The sequence below is a fragment of the Melospiza georgiana genome, chromosome 26 (genome assembly GCF_028018845.1).
Source record: "Melospiza georgiana isolate bMelGeo1 chromosome 26, bMelGeo1.pri, whole genome shotgun sequence".
In the NCBI taxonomy this organism is placed as follows: Eukaryota; Metazoa; Chordata; class Aves; order Passeriformes; family Passerellidae; genus Melospiza; species Melospiza georgiana.
In genome coordinates this window covers 6,088,618-6,110,349 of record NC_080455.1, presented here as the reverse complement: position 1 = coordinate 6,110,349, position 21,732 = coordinate 6,088,618, and the positions used below count along the sequence as shown (strand labels likewise).

The 21,732-nt window shown below is 51.5% G+C and overlaps 1 protein-coding gene across 8 annotated transcripts in view; it reads right to left on the bottom strand.

Moving 5' to 3' along the window:
- The window catches only part of PTPRS (protein tyrosine phosphatase receptor type S), a 154,872-nt gene that overhangs the window by 37,025 nt on the left and 96,115 nt on the right, over positions 1-21,732 (bottom strand). For 5 of the 8 annotated variants that reach the window (XM_058041022.1, XM_058041026.1, XM_058041025.1 and 2 more), the window contains exons 7-11: positions 10,383-10,652; positions 7,356-7,937; positions 6,409-6,542; positions 6,115-6,259; positions 418-723 (exon numbers count right to left, since the gene is read on the bottom strand). In XM_058041022.1, coding sequence (XP_057897005.1) covers positions 418-723; positions 6,115-6,259; positions 6,409-6,542; positions 7,356-7,937; positions 10,383-10,652 — 1,437 coding nt within the window. Of the gene's footprint in view, positions 1-417; positions 724-6,114; positions 6,260-6,408; positions 6,543-7,355; positions 7,938-10,382; positions 10,653-20,888; positions 21,102-21,732 lie in introns of those variants that run through there. The other 3 variants (XM_058041029.1, XM_058041030.1, XM_058041028.1) reach the window with 2 other exon arrangements.

Below are 21,732 nucleotides of genomic sequence, written 5' to 3'. Positions count from 1 at the left end.
CAGACCTCATAAATGCAGGGGAGGGAAACCCTACAGACCCCAGTGCTCAGAGAGCACCAAAGGATGGTGCAGTCAAGACTTGGAAATATTAAGACCCCGTAAATCCAGGAGAGGGGAACCCTACAGACCCCATAAATGTAGGGGAGGGGAACCCTACAGACCCCATAAATGCAGGGGAGGGGAACCCTACAGTCCCAGATGGCACCAGAGGATGCCGGCTCATGGGGTGATGGCACCAGGTGATGGGGTGATGGCACCAGAAGATGCCGCACAACCCAGATCTTCAATCCCACTCCAGCTCTGGCCCGGCACCCCTCAAGACCCACGGGAAGAGCCTGCCTGTGGGACTGCTGATGGGAACAACCCCCTGCAGGGACAGGAACCCCCCCCAGCAGAACCCAAACCCTTCTCACTCACCATCTTCATCCGTGCGCACGATGACCGGCGAGCTCTCCGGGCCCGGCCCCACCTCCGTGTGAGCCACCACGGTGACGCGGTACTCGGTCCACTTCTCCAGGGACTCCAGCAGGATCTGACTGGTGGTTGGGGGGATATCATTCACCTCCTTTAGCTCCGTGTCCTCCGAGTCCAGCGCTCGATAGTGGACGCTGTAGCCGGCCAGGACGCCGTTCTGGCTCTCGGCCGGCGGCGGCCGCCAACTTACCAGAATGGCGGTGGAGCGGGTGCTGACACATTTTACATCTTGAGGGGGGGCAGACGGTTCTAGGAGGGGGGGGGGGGAAAATTCAGGAGCAGGGAGAAAGGGGAAAGAAGGGGGGAGGAAAAAAAAAACAAACAAAAGATGGGAAAGATAAAAGAAAAAAAAAAAGGAAAATGATAACAAAAAAATCTAAAATAAAACGTACGAAAGTTTGGTTTAGGAAGATAAAATTAAAAGAGAAGAGAGCTTTTTTGTTGTTGTCTTTTTTTTTTTTTTTTTTTTTTCCGAAATGAAGAGAGTTTTTTTTTTCAAAAAAAAAAAAAAAAAAAAAGCCAACAGAAATTAAATGGGGCATCAAAACTGAAATGGTGTAAAGCAAAGGACTAAACCAGCAAGCGGGCCAGCCAAGAGGAGTCCTGCTGCTTCCACTAAGCTGGCACCAGCTACACACCCAGCTGCACCCTATAAAAGCCCTTTCCTTTGGCTCCCTGTTTTACAGCAGCCTGGCAAATCCTGCTCTGGCTCAGAAAGCACTTTCCAACCTCAGTCTCTGGGATCTTGAATTTCTTTGAAGTGATCTGTGAAAATTAGGTAAGGAAAGCAAATCTTTTGCCAGGAGGCTTAAATTTAAGAGTCTGTACCTCCAGATGGAAGTGATTAGTTGTCCCCAGACTGGAGGAGGCCAAATCCCACGGTGGGAATGCCCAGGACACTGCCAAGCCATGGTGTTTAGAGAGGAGGGTTTTGAGAAAGCACTTGCAGAAGGAGGGAGGCAGTGGGTTTGGTGAGGTGTTTGTGTATCCAGGGGATTTTCCAAAGCAGCAGCAGGTCTGATTCCCACTGCACTCTCTGCCTGAACTACACCAGGGTGTTTCTGGGAGAAAGCCTTGGGAACTGTGGCCCTACCCAGGCACCTTCTCAGGGTGGCAGCAGGAGGGCGACCAGGAGGTGGGGAAGGTGGAACCCACAGCTCTCCCTTAAAGCTCCTCTCTTCCATCCCCTGCCCTGGGCAGGAACAGCTGCCACCACCCAGGGGGCTCCTTGCTGGCCCTGAACACTTCCAGGAGATAGAACACACTTCTGCCTGTCACTGTGGACAACTGATCAGCACAGGGAAGCAGAGCGTGATACATTCTCAGGGCAAATCAATAAATCCAATATCACCCAACTGCTATAAAGAGCTTCTAAGTCTCTGCAGACAGGGCAGGAAACTGGGGTGGACTCACAAGCCCCCCAAGTAGCAGTAGATCAGTGCTGGTCACTGCTTCTCATTCCTCTGAGGCTCTTTTTGTGAGGAATGATTGTTTTCAAGCCTCTTACTCCCATCCTTGAGTCAAACCCAGATGTTTAGGCCCAGTTTGCCTCGAGGACTCTGCTAAATCCAGTCCCACTGAGCCCAGCTGGCACTGGAGTGAGAGACACACAATTCCAGGAGACAGAGGGAAGTGGCTTTTCAAAAAGGGCAGAGATAATCCTTCCACTGCTGCCTGAGCACTGCCCAGTAGGACATTTTGGGTGCTTTCCTTCTATTTTTATGCACTATTACTGTCTTTAACCTGGCAGAATGGCTCCCTTCTCCCCAGCACTCCCAGTGAGGAGGCTGACAAGCCCTGGCCATGGCTGGCCACGCAAAACAACACAGAAGATGTCAAATGAACCAAACCAAAAGGAACAAACTGGAAAATAAAATGTAAACCAAGCCAATAATTTGAAACAAAAAGAAAAAAAAAATAAAAAACAAACACCAGAAAGGAAATCATAATAATAAAATAATACTGATATAAAAAAGTGACTCCTTCCAGAACATTCCCAGTCTGTTTACCTACCTTCCACGCTTCAACTGCTAACTTATAAAGACTTTCTTACAAGAGAACAAGAGGAACTGAGCTACGAGGCCAGACCAAGCTCCTGGTGGGTTTCTGCACATGACTGGCTTTTAAAATGCCACTCTGCTCACGATGATCCCCCCAAGTCCTCCCCCACGAGCAGAACCCCAGCTACTATTGCAGAAATGGCAATTTTGGACCCCAATCTGTTCTCTTTTTGCTAAACTGTCAGCACAGAGAGCAGGACAGCACGTTCCCAGTGACAGATCTCCTTCCCTCTGGCTCTCTCCATCTGCTGTGATTGCTGCACCACCTCTCCAGGACAGAGGTGCACTGCTCATCCCACGTCCCAGAACCAGCTCAAGGATGGTTTCAAGGCATGGAGGGACAGACTCAGCCCTCTCCCACTGCTGCCACGGTGCCATTCCCTTCTTGTTTTTGTCCTCATCAGAGGCTGGGCATATTAAAACCCACCTTTCCTGCTTAGCTCCAGCCAAAGCCACCACAGCTGAGAAACCCACTGCAGAGAGGGTCTGACCTGACCTACCCTTCATCCTGCACCTCATTCTGAAAGCCCCAGAAGCAGAGCTCAGCTCCAGCTGGCCCTGGGCTCACTGTCTGCGCTGCCACGCTCGCTCACTCACCCTCTACGCTCCAGCACAGGGACCTACTGAGAGGCCCTGGGGTGAGGCCTCCTTTTGGGATGGTTTTGCACTTTCTCTGGTCAGAGAGGCAGGGTTGGGGGTGGGTGATGGGGGAGAAGGCCCAGGGGCTGCCTGGCCCCCTCCCCGTCGGAGGAGAACAGCCAGGGGTGCTGGCTGGCCACGCTGGACACGCCTCTGGGAGCTCATGGCCCTGTTCCCTTCACAATCCAGCCCAACCTGTGTGACCCTGGGGACGCTGGGGACAGCGCCAGGAGCCCAGTGCCACCAACCCCAGCGGGGCTGCGAGCTCAGCTCTGCAAGCAGCCCCTCCCTGGGCTCAGCCAGGAGCCCCCAGGCAGGAGAGCTCTGCCTTGGCCTGCTGGCTGCTCCCACCAGCCTTTTGGGACCCCTCCCCACCCTCCCAGGGCTCCAGGACGTCTGGGAGTGTGTGCAGAGCCACCAGCGGTGAGCCTGCAGCCACAGGGTGGACTGTATTTGTGAATCTGCTTGAGACCAGCCAGTACTCACCTGAGCTGCACCTTTTACATGCTTTAAAGTTGACTGTCCAAGCCACAAGAATGACCCTTACTGACCTTGCACAAGATCATGTTTTTTAACCCTTTAGGTACCATAGACTTTGGGGATTTCATTCACTTGGTGTTCTGTGAGGAGGGGGACAGGAGGGAGAGCGGAGCTACGTGGGGGGAAATCCTTCCTTGGGCAGGAACAGAGGGTGAGAAAGGCCCATTGTTCCTGTACACCTGCACGGGCAGCCTCACAGCACCCACCCTGCCACCCCTGCCTGCTGAGCACGCTTTGCCCTCTGGAATTTCCCAGTGGGAGAGTTGCCAGGGAGCCTGGGAAGGTCATAGCTAACCAGAAAGGGCAACCAGCTTCTCCCAGCCATGAGAGTCTGTTTTGTTCGTTTTACAAGCTATGTCTCTGGTACTTGAAGAGTTAAAACCCAGCCACTTCAAGAAGAAAAAGATACTTTACCTTTAGTTTAATGGATTTTACTTGGGTTATGATGCTCAGGAGGAGCCACCCTGGCAGGGAGGTGCAGGGAGGGGATGCCACATGCGGGTGGGTGCTGAGAGGGGACGGCAGGAGCAGAAGGCAGAGCAGGGAGAGGCTCTGTCACTCCAGGGACAAGATGCCACCGTGGTGTGACATGGCCCAGCCAGGGAGAGGGACAGCAGGGAGCTGGCTCATCTGGGCGCAGGGCATGCAGGCAGGCAAGCAGAGAGCAGAGAGAGAAGAAAGAAGAGGCATGGAGCAGGCCAAGGAGGAGCTGAACGGAAAAGGAGCTGAGGAGGGAAGACACAAAAGCCTGTCCCGAGCCAGAAGGTCTGTGAGCCGAAGGATGTCACCCGGAGCAGGGAGAATTGACTCGTTCCTCCAACAGCCAGCCAGGAAAAAATGTTTCACCGTGTTACAGGACACTGACAGCTCCCAGCTGATGTTCTTAAGAGCATTAAAATAATGAGACTCTCCCCATGAAAGCTGAGCTACAGAGAGAGAAATCCGTCCGTGTTCTGGGCAGATGCCAAGTTAGAAAAAGCCCCAAAGCTTTCCCTTTTCCCAGATCCCCTTTTCCTCACCCTTAAGGGACAAATTTTCACTGAGGCCTACTGCCACCAGCTGCCACACCCCTCTTCCAGCTTGTTTTATTGAACCAGAAAGCACAAATCCCAGACCATCTTTGCCTCCCATCCCCACAGGTCTCAAGGAGAGAAACCCCTTGAAAAACAGAAGCAGAGTGTAAGTTTAACACTTATTTTTCAGGTCCTTTCAGTTCATTTCCCCCACCCCACAGAGATGCTCCCTCTGACAGTACCACACTGGGATCAGAACCAGCAGATGTGCAGCAGAGTCAGGAAAGGATTTTCCTATGAAACGTAGAGAGAGTATGGAGAAAAAAAAAAGAAAGAAAAAAGGGGAAAAACATTTGAAGGAAAGAAAAACCAAAAAAATCTTTGAATGGAGTGCAGGCCTGAGAAAGCCCCAGTAAGGAATTCTGTCTATGCAGAAACAGACTCCCCTTTCTTCCCACTCCTCAGGGGACAGAAAGAGAAGGAGACAGGGAAAGGGAGAGACAGCAGGATGTGACAATTAAAAAGCCCAGCCGAGAGCCTGCTGCTCCCCCTTGTTAGGGACTCTGAGGGATGGGAGCAGGGCTCTCCCTCCTCACACTGGTGACCAGAGCCACTTCTGAGTTAGTTCTGCTCCCGGCTACTCCAAACTGCAGCAGAGTGATTTAGTAGAGATGAGAGGAGACAGAAAACACAAAGAACAGCTGCCACAGCCACTCATGCAGTGAAAAAACACCTCATTTAAAAGCAAAGATCTGTGAAAAGCCCAGGTTGAAATATTGCCATCCAGGGTTATTGTCCCCAGGGCAACAGCGAAGGGAGACAATCCATTAAACTAAAACCAGCACGTTTTGAGTTGCATACACTCCATCCTGGTGTCATCAGCCTCCACAGGGCTCCTCTCTTCTGCTCTGCTGGAGCCCAAACGGGGCCATTCCCAGAGCTCCAGGCCTTCCTCCCCTTGGCTGTGGAGGTGCTCATGGACAAGAGCATGGGGACTGCTTCCCCAAAGGCTGGGGAAGGCTGGGCCTGTGAACAATCACCTTCCCTGCTCCTCTCCCTCCCTCTTCCCCTTCCTGGCAGCGCTGGGCTTGTGTGGGACAGGCTGTGGCTGCCATCCCTGCCATCCCCTGAGCATGCTCAGCACCATGGCCAGCATGGCCACCACGAGAGGACGGTGCTGCCCAGCCCCAGCACCCCAGAGCCCAGCTCTGCTCCTGGCTCACGTCTCAGCTAGCTGGAGCGGTGAGGGGAGAGGGCAGCAGCTCCCAAAGGTGTCCCCCCCTCCCTGGAGCGAAGTGGAGCCCCCAGCTCCGTCCCCCTGTGCCCACCATGTCTGGCTCCCTGACCGTGGTGCCCTCAGAGAAGGGTGGGAAAGGAGAGACACCTACTAGACTGCAAGGTGCGCTCTCGGACCTCCGGGGTGAAGGCCCCCAGCCCCAGGGCCGAGCGGGCGGCCAGCCGGAAGACATACTCAGTGTTGGGCTTCAGGCCTTCCACCGTGAACGACGTCGTGGGCTCGAAGTTCTTCAGCACCTGGGGGTGGGCGAGGGGGGAAGAGAAAAATAAACCCAAACAACAGGCAGCAGAGGTGAGGCCTGCCCAGAGACACTGCCCTGCTCCCCTCGCTCCACGGCAGGGCCGGGGAGCTCCTTGGTCCCAACCCTGCTGCACTTTGGGCTCACCTCCTTGCTGTGGTCTCCCTCCTTGTAGAGGAGCTCGTACTTCACTATGATCTCCTGGCGTGGGGGGCTCCACGACAGCACAATGCTCGTCTCGGTCTTGGCTTCTGCTCGGAAGTTCATCGGCTGCCCGGGAACTGGTACAGAGAGGGAGCCAATGGGGCACAGGAGGCAAGGTGAGAAACAGGAGAAACCACATTAACTTGGCTAATTTGGAGGCTCATGCCCTGTTTTCTTCAAAGCCTGTGTGGGAAGAGCACGTCAGCAGCAAAATGCCACACTGCAGCGTGGGCAGGTCCTGCCTCTAAAGCTGTGGAGTTACATCCCACTGCAGGACTCCAGTGTGAGCAGAGCTGCTAGAGATGGAAGAATCCCAGTGGATCATATGCCTCTTTCTCGGCAGTGCAGAATACAACCCTTCCCATCAATCCCAGTATTATAAGATTCTGGAAGGAGGAAGCCCATGAGCAGCCCATTGAGGGCACAGGGTTTCCTCCCATACCCCAAGCCAAAAATGTGCTGGGTGACAGCCCGTGATAAAACACCTTGTGTCTGCAGCTCAACACATAAGGCTCATTCCCCACTCATCTCTGACAAAGTAGTTCCTGGGTATTTCAGGTAGAGTTAAATTGTCACTACTACCTGGGCACTTTTACATCTGTTAAAGACATTTAGAATCATGGAATGGTTTGGGTTGGAAGAGACCATGAAGTTCATCCAGTTCCCTGAGCAGGGACACCTTTCACTATCCCAGGCTGCTCCAAGCCCTGTCCAGCCTGGCCCTGGACACTTCCAGGGATCATGGTGCAGCCACATCTTCTCTGGGCACCCCGTGCCAGGTCCTCCCCACCCTCCAAGTAAATAATTCCTTCCCAACATCACATCTAAACCTCCAAATCCAACCAGCAGCTCTCCTCCCCACAGCCCAGCTCAGCCACACAGGTGCTCACCTCCTTGCTGCGTCTTAACCTGGATGGGGTCGGACAGGGGCCCGTCCCCCACGGAGGTGAAGGCCAGCACTCTGACGGTGTAGGTCTCATCCTCCAGGAGGCTGCCCACGGTGGTCAGCAGGCTGTCATCCACGTTGTGCTTCTGCCAGTTGCTGACGGGCTGCTCGGGCTCCATGGTGTAATAGACGCGGTAGCCGCGGATCTGCCCGTTGGGCTCCACCGGTTCCTCCCACTGGATGATCATGGTGGTGCTGCTCAGCATGCGGCCCTGCACGTTGCGGGGGGCGCTGGCAGGGGCCTGCTCCCCCGTGCGGGTGACCACCGACTCGCTGGGGGGGCCCTGCCCGATGCTGTTGACTGCAGACACCCAGATCTCGTACTCGGAGTTGGGGCTGAGCCCCCCGATGCTGTAGCGCGTGGTGGTGATGTCCTCCTTGATCTGGTAGGGTCCGTCCTGGCTCTTGGACTTGTACTCAATGACATAGTAGGACACGGGGTCTGGGTTGCCAGAGTCCCAGGTGATGGTGATACTCGTTGCTGTTGTCTCTGTCACCACTGGCGTCCCAGGAGCCTTGGGAAGTGCTGAGAATCAGGAAGAACAGGCATTTAAAAAAAACCACAGATGCTGAAATGGCACCTAATTGGTCTGGTGAGGGCTGCAGGAGCCGGAGGCACAGCACCAATCCCAGCAGCTCAGGGAAGTGCTGCTGGAACATGAGGAACCTAGTTATCCACTCTATTATCCTCCTTAAACTGCTCCATCAAAGGCAAAGTGTTCAGCTAAACATCTGGAATCATTAGCACAGGCTTCAGCTGCACATCCACCCTCGCAGGGCAGGGAGGGAGAGCAGCTCCTCAGCTCCTTCCCAGCACGTGCTCACATCTCTGCTGAGCCTCCAAAGGCAAGGAACAGCACAGGACAGGCTCTGCTCTCCAGAACAAATCTCCAGAAATGGTGGGAAGGGTTCCCCTCAAGGCACAAACTGTGTTAATCCCCATCTCCCCTCAGGGAGTCCCCCCTGAGCCTGCTGGGGACTGCTCAGCACTTGAACTGCACCTGATACCTGTTCTCACTTCACCTGTTCTCAAGCTTCATGTGCAGTCCTCACTGCACACTTCAGACCCTTTTCAACCCTCCTTATCAACTTCTTCTTATCATGGAATCCCGGAATGTTTTGGGTTGAAAGGGGCCTTAAAGCCCATCCAGTGGACACTTTCCACTGGCCCAGGTGGCTCCAAGCCCTTTCCAACCTGGCCTTGAAGCCTGACTTCTCTAGACCTGGTCTCAGTAAAGCTCAAACTTCTCCTTTCACCTTCTGCCCAGGAGAGCTCACACACAGGAACAGTGCAGGGAACAGGATCCAAACAAAATTACAAAAGACAGAAGGTACCAGCAGGGTGAGATTCCCCATGTGAGGAGATGGGAGAGTTGGAAGCAGAAGCAGTCTGCCCTACACAGCAGCTTTTTAGATTGAGGGGGTAAGACAGGGAAAAAAAGGAAGGAAGGAAATACTGAGGAAAATAAAGAGCACCTGAGTCCAGCCCCAGGCATCCTTCTGCTGGCATGAGAGCCCCACTGCCCGTGCAGCAGCTCAGAATGGGTCATGCCAAGATTCTCTAGCCCCTACTCATTCCTCCTGTCAGACCTTCCTCAGACAGATCACTGATACAACAGGATTGGTTTTTTTTTCTTTTTCTTTATCCCTCCCTTTCTCCCAAGTGTTTCTCCTCTCCCCCACCCTGGGATCCTTTCCCACCCCGCCTCTCCCAGATCCCTCACGGGCAACACCAGTACTTGGAGCAGACAGCAGCTCACACAGAGCTCTACACTCACCCAACCTCAGGGGTTCCTGCTTGGGTTTAATACTCCCCTGCTGAGGACAGAATAGATTGAAGATGGCACCCGTGCTCCTCCTGGGAATCACTAGCTGGAAGCTGGGCTTATTCCCCATCTTGCTGAGGCAACAACGGCCACTAAGATGCTGGAACTAAGCTCTACTGCAAGGGTGCACATGCCAGAGATCCTCAGGGCCTTGGCTGAATCTCAGGCCTTGGAACAGGATGGCATGCAGGCTCCAAGCCATCCAAGGCTCCTTGCACAGTGCCCAGCCAGCCTCATTTGTCAGCACAGACACAGCATGCGGGGATTTGAGCCAGTTTTCTTCATAACAAGCAGCTCAGGTGTCCTAAAGCCAGGGAAGGTCTCCAGCCACCAGCTTCCCCTCCACTGTGGGTTTCCCTGTGTGGGGGATCCCCGAGGACATGCACAGATCCCAGCAAAGGGCACCCATGGTGCACAGGTCTGTCCTGCACAGGTAAGCACAGGGACTGACACTCCTGCAGCCAGGTGCCCATGATACAGACATGGTGTCCCTGGCCATGCACACACATCCCAGTTGACGTGGACATGCAGAACTGTGTCCCTATCCATGGACACACATATCCCATTCATGCAGGACACCTGGCCATGCAGGACTGTCCCTGTCCATGCACACACAGAGCCCATTTGTGCAGGAGCACCAGGACATGCACGACTGTCCCTGTCCATGCACACACATCCCACTTGTGCACCAGGACATGCAGGACTGTGTCTCTATCCATGGACACACATTCCGTTCATGCAGGACACCCGGCCATACAGGATTGTCCCTGTCCATGCACACACACACTCCATTTGTGCAGGAGCACCAGGACATGCAGAACTGTCCCTATCCATGCACACACACCCCCCATTCATGCAGGACTGTCCCTGTCCGTGCACACACAAACCCCACTTGTGCAGGACACCTGGCCATGCAGGACCGTGTTCCCTGTGCAGGTCAGGCAGTCCCAGGCTCTCCCCATGCAGACGCACGATGCCACAGGCACAAACCACGGCACGTTCCCACTCTGCCACAGGCCCCACCAAGGCTCCCATGCACGAGCAGGACACGTGCCCAGGGCATCCCTGCGCTCATGCTGGCACACTCAGCTCCGGCCGTGCCCACTCCCACACGTGCACTCAGCACCCTGCTCCCACTCCCTTACATTTCACCGTGATCTGGGCCACGGCTTCTATGACTCCCAGGCTGGACATGGCCACGCAGGTGTAGTTGGCAGAGTCCTTGACGTCCGTGAGCTCCAGGACGTTCCTGCCCACGGGCATGTCATCCTCGGGCGTCAGGTCCTCTGCTCCCTGCATCCACTTCACGTAGGGCATGGGCGACCCCACGGCCACGCAGGTGATGTTGACGTTGCCCCCGGGCATGATTTCATGGCTGACAGGGAGGATGGAGAAGCGAGGGGCCACACGGCGAACTGTGGACGAGACGCACAGAGGTAACAAAAAAACAAAACGGAAAAGCAAAACCAAAAACAAACGAACGAACAGAAAAACGAAGAGGGGGGGGAAAAAAAATTAAAAGTAAAAAAAAAAAAAAAAAAAAAAAGAAAAGGAAAGGAAAGGAAAGAAAAGAAAGGAGAAAAAGAAAAAAGAGTAAAAGATAATTTAAATATAGATGGGGTTTGTCACAGTTTATTTTCTTCCTTCATTAAAAACAAAACAAAAAGGCAAAGAAATTAAAAAATCAAAAACCGAAAACCAAAAAAATAAACTCCAAATAAATTCGTACTTCACAAACAATATATAGAATATAGACATAAAAGCGATATTTCATAGCAACAGGGTTCCATTGATCAAGATTAGACCCATCACAGCACAGATAAATACACAAAAATTTATTAGCAATTTCTCATCTTTACTGGCAAGAGCTGGCATGGCGAGAGCCCAAACTTCTCCTCCGTGGCCTCTGGGGCCCCCAGCTCCCCGCTCCACACCCTGGGAACCTGCTCCTCCCTCTCTCTCCTGTGGGGTCTGGGTCCTGACCCCCTTCTCCTGAGGAACAGCCCCTCCACCAGCACCCGGCGTGGTGCAGGCGCCCCCTCCAGAGAGGGGCCCTCTCCCACCCGGGGCTGCTGCAGACGTGGGGTGGGGGGCCAGGAGAAGGTTGGGATGGGGACGGAAACTTCTCAACGTTTTGCCTTGTTGGACCCAGAGAATCCAACAAAGAGAGAAGGATCGCATCCCCAGACTCCAGACACTCCACTTGAGAAGTGAAAGGCGAAAGGACAAACGAGGGAGGAGAGGGAGTCCCCGGAGCGGGACAGAATTTGGTTGGTGTCTGCGTGTGAGAAGCGTCCAGGGGAACACAGCCCCCCTGGAGCGAGAGAGAGTGTGGAAAAGATGAGAAACTCTAATGAAATTTTTGTGGTTTTCGGGTATAGAAACCCTAACGAAGCCTCTTTAAGATCTGACACGGTTCCATCGATAGATGCAGCTCTCAGAGTCACAAACATCATGCAAAATAGGTAAAAAAGAGAGAGAGAGAAAGAGAGAAAGAGAGAGGAAAATGCAGAGAAATATAATTTCTGGGCGGTAGCAAATGCCCACATGGATACTGGATAGAAAGTGAGCGACAGAGAAAGGAAGGAAGACCAGGAGAAGGAGAACAAGAGGGGAAGGGAGAAAGAAGAGAGAGAGAGAGGGAGGGGAGGGGGAAACCCACTTTAATGCTGCATACTTTTTCTAGCTGATGTGACTCAATGTGGTGGCTCACATTGTCACATCTCAGCCCTGGCGGAATAATAAATAGAATAGAATTAATAAGAAAAACAAGGTAATGAAACTTTTAACGTTGAGAAAACAGTGACATGTTCTGTGCATCTCCTTAGCAGAGAGGTGGATGCAGCTTCCAGACCTTACACAGGAAGAACATGGACGCAAAGGGGAGGCTGTGGTTTCCTTGGCTCCATTTTCTGAGCTGCCTGGGCTGCCTGGAGGGATGTTGGGTGCCCTTCCTAAGGGGGGAAAGCAGGGGAATGGACAAAGGAGAATGTGTGTGGATCAGAGAGGGTCTAAGGAGGGGGCTGAGGGCAGGGTCTCCTCCCACAAGAAAGACAAAAGGAGACAGGACCTGGGGAAAATGCAGGAACTGCAGCAGCTGGAGGGGAGCAGGGGTGCAGGGTTCCTCCAGCTCCAGGGACAACCATGCAGGAGCTGTCACAGGCAGGTGGGCGAGGGGCAGGAGGGTCTGGGGGGCTGAGATCTCCCTGTTCCTGCTGTCTGTTCCCAGATAACCTCTGCACAACCTCTCCAAAGCTTGGTGGCTTTGCCTCGTGCCAAAGCAAAGCAAAGGACGGCAGGGCTGAGCCTGCCATCGTCCCTCCCAGTGCCTTCAGATGTCCCCTGGAACTGTCTTGGGGCTTGCTGGTGTTTGTCTTGCAGCTTTGTGGATCTTTTCCAAGGGGAAGGGCGCCGCCAGGAGAGGCTGTTCGCCGTTTAGTGGGGCTTTGGCAAACAAAAGCCAACTGCAGCCCCTGCAGGGTGACAGGGGACATTGTCACAGCAAGGTCTGCTCTCGCCATTGGGCTGTCAGACCCTTCTCTGTGAGAACCAGTAAGCCAGGAGCCAGCACTGGGAGGCAAGGAAGAGAAGACTTCCAGACTGGTGGCATTAGGAGCTCAGAGGGGACAAAGGGAATTCCTGCATGCAGGGATTTGCAGAGAGAACGGGGGGCATGCCCTCAGCTGGGAGAAGGATGGGGATGTGGAGGGAGGGGCTGCGAGCTCACCTGGCCACTGACACTAGAAGATGATTTTCTAGCTGCAGAAAGCTGTGGGGAGGTGTTTGCTCCAGCTCTGGCTCAAAGGATCAGGCAAGCTGCTCCTTGCTCCCTCCTGCCATGACGGAGAACACTCAGCCCTAGCCACGAGGGTGCACCCCTGCTCCCCACTCCATCCTGCTTCCCACTGCTCCCAGAAGTGCCACACTTCAGAAAATGGAGCCAGGTGGAAACCACACCTGTCACAGTCTGAGACAAGATGGAGAGAACTCGGAAAGAAACAAGTGGGGTCAACATGCAGACAGATCTTGGGGTGGGGATGACTCTTCTGAGGGGGGGCTGGTAGGTGACCTTCTGGAGAGGGGAGGCAAGGTGGGAAAGGTGAGGAGGAATGGGGAGACACGTCCGGACAGGATCCGGGCAGCAAACAGCATCAACAGCAACAAACAACGGCAGGTGGGATGCAAACACTGAGTTGTCATGGGAACAGAACAAGACAATTAATCCAAACCGAAGCTAATCGCAAAGAAATGAAACCCAACTGAAAACAGAAAGGGAAAAAATAAAATAAAATAAAATTAAAAAAAAAAAAAAAAAAAACAAGAAAAGAAAAAGAAAGAACAAACCAGAATTTAATAACTGAAAAGCATCATCTGATGTAGGGCGGAGTGCTGAGAATCGGAGTCTGAAGGGAACCCACTGTTCCTGCCTGTGGTTTTGGGCAGGGAAGGAGAAATCCACTCACAAAACACAAGCTCAGGGGCTGCACAGAGCACGTTCCCAAAAAGAGCAGCCCTGCCCTCCTCCTGACAGCTCCCAGGGTGCAGGTCAGCCCTGGGGTCTCAGGGATCCTTACTTTGGGCTGGTTTAGTGGCATTTGTCCCCCTCCAAGGGAAGCACTCAGCACCACCCCTTCCACAAGGAGGGAGAATTTGGATTAGGGCTGATAGGAGCCCAAAACAGGCAGCAGCACTTCCTTGGTGCATCCTGGTTTAAAAAAAAACTAGATTCTCCTGTGTGCACAGATATACCAACATCCACACACCGATCTAGGATGGGAAAAGAACTCCAGTTAAATGTTGGGGACCTCAGAGAGTCCCCTGGATACAGCCCTGCTGTGAGAAGCACAATAAGGCACAGGGTTCATCTCTGGCTACCCAGAGCCATCAGGCTGCTGCTTATTTTAATTGCTGTAACATTTGCATTTGGCCGGAGACAGGGAATTTGTCAAGCTGAGAATCTCTGGGTCAGCCTTCAGGTCAAGGCTCAGGAGGAGGAGAGCTGTGGCGGAAAGGAAGCTGGAGATGGAATCAACACCAATTCCAGCTCTGGGTCCAGCTCCACAGCAGCTGAAGGAGGGGAATTTCACAAGGAAAAAAATCAGGTGAAGAGATCCCTTCCATTTTGCTATGCAGCACTTTCAAAGGATCGGGAAGAACAGAACTGCCCTCTCTGGAAAGGAAACACTGGGATGGGGCAGTCAGGGCTCTGCTTTATAAACACTTGCCTAATAACACTTTTCCCAGTTTCTGGTGCAAGAAGGACCTTCCCTGAGTTCCAGGGGTGTTTGGTTTCCAGGCCAGCTTTGGCAGACCCCGCATGCGTACACGGATGTGCATGCTCCATGTGCAACAGCTCCCGACAGACACACACAGGCAGGCACACACAAACAGACATTGTCCATGGCCAAAAAACTCTCAGGAGCTTTTTTTTCAAACAAGGATACAGCTTGTTACGGAGAGAACCAGATTCCAGGACTGGAGCTGGATGTTTGGGATGCAATTAAATGATTTCAATGCAGAGAAGCCATTTCAGAGGCACAGGAAAATTTTGTAAGTGCAGTTAGTTATGAGTCTGTTTAATTGTTGGATAAGCATTTCACACTGCAAATCTGCACCCCAAATTGTGCTCTTCTTTAGAAACAGAACAGATCCATAACTTTTCACACCCTTGGGCAGCCAATTGGTTTTGTTGCTGCTCATGGAGGCAGAGATTGACCCAGTTTGTGTTCTGTGAGTGGCATTTTTGGCTTTTTTTGGTCCCAATCAGCATGGCTCAGGTTCCCCACCACCACTCAGGGTCCACAAGGTGAGAGGTGTTTTTGCAAGATTTACAGACCTGATTGGAAGAAACACTGGGAGGTCCAGGGTTGACTTTTGCAACACCAAAATCCATCCTTAAAATGTGTTCCCATGATGCTGCTAATGAGAGAAACCTGAGGACCAACCAGTTTGTGCTGAGGAACCCCACCAGCTGCTCTTTTAAAGCCCCTTCCAGATTCCCTCAGAGAGAAAAAATGTTGGAGGAGGGGAAAGGAGAATGTCCTGGACAAGAACCTGTCACTTCAAACCCCGATTCACATTAAACCAACTCAAAGAGAAATGCATCTTATACCTTAAAGAAGAAATCAATCGAAAAAAGGAAACGAAAGAAAGTGAAGTGACTGGTTGAAAGCACCAAACAAAACCAAATGGTATTAAACATTTTGACACTCAGCAAGCTGCTGCTCCAAATGAGGTGAGAAGGCGGACATTATTGGCCATTTTGGGGAGACAGGAGTCATTCCGTCTTGCTCCAAAATGAGGAGGGGTAGGGGAAAGGGTGCCAAAATAATGTGCAGCCTCTACATTATTAGTGAAGCTTAGATTACACCTGTCCTCCCCTCCCAAATGTGGTCTGTCCCTGCCCCTGCGTGTCCGTGCAGCCGCCTCTGCCTCTCCCTGTCCCAATTCCAGGCTCATTCCCCTGGGCTGAGACCTTTTGGGCTTTGGATTTCCGACCTCTGCCCCTCCACAGGATGAGAAGCTTCCCTCCTCCTGCCCATCTCCTTCCTCATTTCCTTCACAGCAAAGAAAATAAATACGTAAATAGGTAGATAAATAAAGAATGAGACCAAGGCTTGGATTTGGTCTGGAGGAAATCCATTACCTTCCCAATAATTGTTGCTTTTCACTTAAAAAACCACATTAGCTGAGCGACAGGCTGGCTGAACATCTCTGGTCTTTTGCAATTCTTTTTTTTGTTTTTCCTGTTGTTTTTTTTTACAGGATTGAACAGAAAATAATCAGAATCCAATTGTTTTTCACGCAGCTCTGTAATTTTAAACACAGACTTGACTGGTTTAGTTTTTGTTATTTTAATTTGACAAGGTGTAATCTAATTTTTTCCCCTAAAACAAAGAGAACAGCGATGCAAAAGGTGTAAGAGACACAGGCAGGCAGAGATTTCGAGATCAGTACAGCACAGTGTTCCTGCAAAGTGCCCTCTATAGAGAGATAGTCATGTATATACATAGATATATACACAGTTTGGATTTTTTTTTGATTGGTTTTTTTTTGGGGGGGTGGCTTTTTGTATCCATTTCCATTTCCTGATACCCTTGAGAAATCCTTCTGCAGAAACACAGTGAAGTTTTTGTTTGCTTTGTTTGGTTTGGAACTAGAATTTCAGAGCTGAGGACACCCCAAACACGGACAGGGCACTCCCCCACCCACAGAAATGCTAAAATAACCCTTCAAAATCATCTCAGAACTCTCCATCCCTCAATTTTAGCACCTGGAAACTGGGCACTGCAGAGGCAGCTGTACAGCCCAGTGGTGGTTCTGCCTCCCTCCTTCTCCATTAAAGAATTTATCAATCTAGTCTAAAAAGGTATTAAAATTCCTACAGTTTAAAATACCAATGACTGCTTTGACCTTGTGGCTATTTGTTAAATCTCTAGTGCATGTGGAATTATTTTCTTCAACCTCTAAATGGGACTGAAAGGGAAAAAGCTCAGCAATGGTTCCACCTGGAACCAACCAGCAGCTCTGGTCTGATGGCCAAATTACTCATGTGCCAAACTTAACCCAGGCTACAGGCTAAATTATTGCTTAAATTAGTCACATTTTAATCTATTTTGAAGCTTTATTTCCTGAGGTGATCAGCACACTATCCCTGCCCTTTCTGTGGGTTTTATTTTAATTGATTTCCACTAGTTCAGCTCTTACATGTTTTGCCCTGGCCTGGTTTCATCTTTGGTCTCTCAATGAGCTGAGGTTTTCAAGAGAGCCTTGGGAATGTTCTCAGCAGGGCCTGGGCTGCAGAACCTGGCTGGGGGTGACAAAGCTCGTGCTGATGGTGACAAGCAGAAAAGACAGGACCTGAGCAGGCACTGGGCTGCTTTAAATGCCTGCTGAGCCATTCACAGCTCCCTGGGCTGGAAAAGAGCAGAGCCACAAGGAGCTGGAGCAGAGAGCAGGAAGGATTATCCCTGCAGCATCCAAACTGCTGCTTTTTGTACCTCCTGACAGGGGCCCACTGTGTGAAAATAGGGGAAAATTCTTCATTCTGCTAAATTCAACCACAACAAGGCATCCTGTACTGGCAGCAGCTGCTCTGCACACTCAGGGGATCTGAAACTCAGCCCCCACAGCTCATTCCTCCTTCCTCTGGGACATGGAGGAGCACAGGGACACGAGGTCCTCACACACAGGGCTCCATCGAGCCAGCAGCTGGATTTTGGGATCAAACCATAACAATCAAAGTAGCCACCTGCAGCTTCCTAAATTAAGAGGAGAGCTGCAAAATAATCCATTTCCAGGGGGCAAAGCAGCTCTGGCCACAGGCCCAGGCTGAGGGGACACAGACCCTGGCTGAGGGGACACAGGCCCAGGCTGAGGGGACACAGACCCTGGCTGAGGGGACACAGACCCTGGCTGAGGGGACACAGGCCCAGGCTGAGGGGACACAGATCCAGGCTGAGGGGACACAGGCCCAGGCTGAGGGGACACAGACCCTGGCTGAGGGGACACAGACCCTGGCTGAGGGGACACAGGCCCAGGCTGAGGGGACACAGACCCAGGCTGAGGGGACACAGGCCCAGGCCGAGGGGACACAGGCCCAGGCTGAGGGGACACAGCCCCAGGCTGAGGGGACACAGATCCTGGCTGAGGGGACACAGATCCTGGCTGAGGGGACACAGGCCCTGGGGTGATGGCTGAGGCCCCCACGTGGTCCCTAAATACAAACAAAACCACTACAGAGTGTTTTGGGCTGGAAGGGACCTCAAATTCCACCCAGTGCCACCCCTGCCATGGGCAGGGACAACTTCCACTGTCCCAAGCTGCTCCAAGCCCCATCCAGCCTGGCCTTGGGCAGCCTCTCAAACACCACCATGGGCAGACAGCTCTTTGCAGGATTTTGAATCCATCCGTTCCTGCAATCACTATGGGCCACAAGTCTGATGGCACTTGTGTCCCTGGGGATACAGAGAAGCATCCAAGGAGACTTTTGAAAGCCAGGTGAGCCCATTAAAACCAGGATTGCCACCGAGGTGCTGGCGTGCCCCTAGAACTGCACCCATCTTTTCACCAGCCACAGGTGAACCCTGGGCTGGTGGCTCAGCCTAAAGTGCCACACATCTGGGCTGGTGGCAGAGATCACCTCACCTGCTTCTGACCTGCTTTTGTGGTCTCCACAAATGCTTCTGCCTCTGCCATCAGGCATCCCCTGCCAGCACTCTGTTATTTTGGACCATGGCATGATCTGAGCTGCAATAACACGCAAGGCAAACCCTGCACCAATAATTTCAAGCCCATGCCCACGGTTTGGGCTGGAAGGACCTTAAAGCCCATCCTGTTCTCCCAGGACACCTTCCACTAGACCAGGCTGCTCAGAGACCAGAACTTTAGCAAACCACACAACCTCTTCTAGCCAGGTATCAAGTCCCTATTTCCTCATCCAGTGTCATCCCAGCCTATCATGATTACATCCCATTTAGCTTTAGTTTATTGTTGTTGATGTCATTATCATTACTTTTATTTTTATTGGCTCTTAAGGAAGAATTTAATCTTCAAGCCTTCTCAGATCACAAGAGATTCTTAGCAGCAGCAGTGCAGTTTGGCCATGTTAGAAATACTTTATAAAAGAGAAAATAAACAAATAAAAAATAATGGTGTATAAATCCCTTTTTAATTGCACCTAAATCCTGAAACTCAAACTCCTAGTCATGAAGGAAAATCCTGTAATTAGGAGTGATTATCACCTTTTAGTCCTAGGCAGGAGGGAGGTGGGATGGGAAAACCTTATTTCAAATGCTATTCCTTTTTCTTTTTTTAAACAGAACAAGCATTTTTTTTTTCTTTTTTTCCTTTAAAAAGAGCCTTGGGACTGAGGGATGTTTTTTTGGCTATTGTTGGCATCCAAGTCAGAAGAGCCACAGCTGGTCTCTTCCCAGAGAATTCTCAAGAGAGCAGCATTTGGGAGTGGTACCCTGGTACCTACGGGGAGGGAGGAGACTCAGAAGGGGAGGGGAGAATACCAGCACTGAGGGTCCGAGCACTGAAATCTCAGCATTTTAAGAAAAAAAGAGAAGGACAGACAGAGAGAAAGAGAGAGAGAGAGAAAGAGAGAGACAGATACTGTGTCAATACTGCACTGGATTTCTCAAAAAATCACACAGCTTTAATACCTGTGCCCTAGGAAAGCCACTCCTTTGGTAGCTGATTGAGAGGTGGGGACTGGCAGGAGAGGGAAAGGCATAGCCAGGGAAGGGCTGGCATTCTGCACAGGGGAAGCACCAAGCACCACTGGTACCACTGACACACCGCAAACCCCCTGTTCACTCTCCCATGTGCCTCACCCGCTCGGGGCGCACACATGGGAGGCAACAGGAGCTTCTTGGGGACAAACAGGGAGATGAGAAGAGGGAAAAGAGGCATTTTCAGCTCCAATGTCACTGGCCAGATTGCTGGTTGCTGTTTGCAATAGCTGCAGCTGCCAGATGTGCCCCGGCACTGCCGCAGTGCCTGCACAGCTGCACTTCTCCTTTGGGAAGGAGGCTCTGCCTTTGCTGCGCTGGGTTTTGAGGTGCCTGCACCAGGCAGCAGAGGGTAAATCCCAGAAGGGAGCAGGACAATGGGGAGAGGCAGAGCCAGGAGGCAGCTGCCCTTCCCTCCCAGCCCTCCCAGGACGAGGCGTCACCTCCTCCACGGGATTCTGCCTGGGGCTGGGGCTCTGCTTGCACTCGAGGGTGCTTCAGGAGACAGCAGAGTGGGATTTGGGATCAGCAGCTCTCTGTCAGTGCCCTGCTGGGCTGACAGCTCCTGGTGTTACTGGAGGGAACTGGGCAGTGACCAGTGAGTGAGCTCCCACGGCTGGGGAAGCCTCTGGAGCGGGGTCAGGGCTTTTCTTTGTGTGAACAAGAGCCACACCTCAAGAAATAAATAAGCAATAACATGACCCAGGGTCTGCTCTAACTCTTGGAATGACCCCCTGGGTTCTCACCATCTTTTCCACTTCCCAGATCCCTCCCTCCCCCAAAACAAAGGCTTGTCCCAAATAGCAGGGCTTCCATGGACAGGCGTTAGAGCTGTGTGACTCCTTTCCTCCTGCAGGGATTGAGGAGTTCAGTTACCACCGGGTGGGCAGGAACACTGGCTTCTCACAATGCGTTTGGAATAAACTACAGCACAGCATAACCAATCGAAACAGAAACGGGAAATCAAGAGAAAGCAAAAAACCCAACAGAACCAAAAATTTGGAAAGTAAGAGTAAATCCACTTCAAAGAAACCAGAATTGTAGAACGGAAAAGAAACGATACATATTTATATATCGAAAAAAAGAATTCATAATTAATTTAAAAAGTGGCATGCAAAGAAGATTGTTACATTCTCCTATCATGCATCAGGCCCAATGTCCAAACGGCAAGGTAACCATGACGACAAAAAAGTGCAAGAACTCAGCAACATTACCAAAGGATGCATAGAGAGGCCCACAATGCAACTCAACTCATCTCCGTGAGACCCGGGAATGCGCGGGTCTCGCTCATCTTAAAGATTTCTTGCTTTTTCTCTTTTCATTTTTTAAAATTTTTTTTTTCATTTTTTTTTTTTCTCTTACGAATGTAAAAATGTGGGTAAAGAAAGTAAAAAAGAAAAAAACCACACCAACCTTCTCGTAGCTCTGAGGGATGTTAAGGGGGTTTGATGCGGAACACAATGACATGAGGAGAAGAGAAAAATAGGGGAAACACAGAGAGAGTAAAAAAAGGCCTTCTCAAGGCTGTCAGCTGCAAATTGATTGATTTTTTTTTTTTCTCTTAACCAAAATAAAAAGAAAGGAAAAAAAAAAATGAAGATAGTAACGACCCTCTTTCCTGCCTTCCTAACGCTCCCCCTCCCATCCCTTTAAGCCCAACCAAGCTCCGCAGGGAGGCCAGGCTGGGAGCAATCCTAGCTCAGGGTCAGCCCCACAGGGGTGCTGAGCCCAGGCAGGATTCTCCCTCCCTGCAGTCCCTCTGCTCCTCGGAGAAGGGGAGCGGAGCCCCCGGGCAGAGCAGCCCCCCGGCCCCACACCCAGCCCTGCTCACTCTGCCTCCACCATGGGACTGAATAAGGAGAAACAGAAATAATTTAGAAGAAGGAAAAAGAAAAGCAAAATACCAAACCAAACCATTTCCTTGCAATGTTCAAACTTACAACTCCTATCCCAGGTGGTCTATAGAGACAAGCATGTTATGGGAGAAACAAGTCAATTGGAAACACAAGAGTGCTCGAGACTCTTTTAAAACAAAACAAAACAAAACAAAAAAAAAAAAACGGGAAGAAAAATGTGCATGAACTCTCCCTCCCACCAAAGCAAATCCATTTCAGAAATTTGTTACCTTTCCACGATATTAACACACAAGAAACAAGGAATTAAACAGCATGAAAAACACCCAAACCACAGGCCGAGCTGGCACACGCTGTGTTCTGCACTCTCTCGGCAGGTTAGTGCTGGTTTGCAGGCAGGCCCA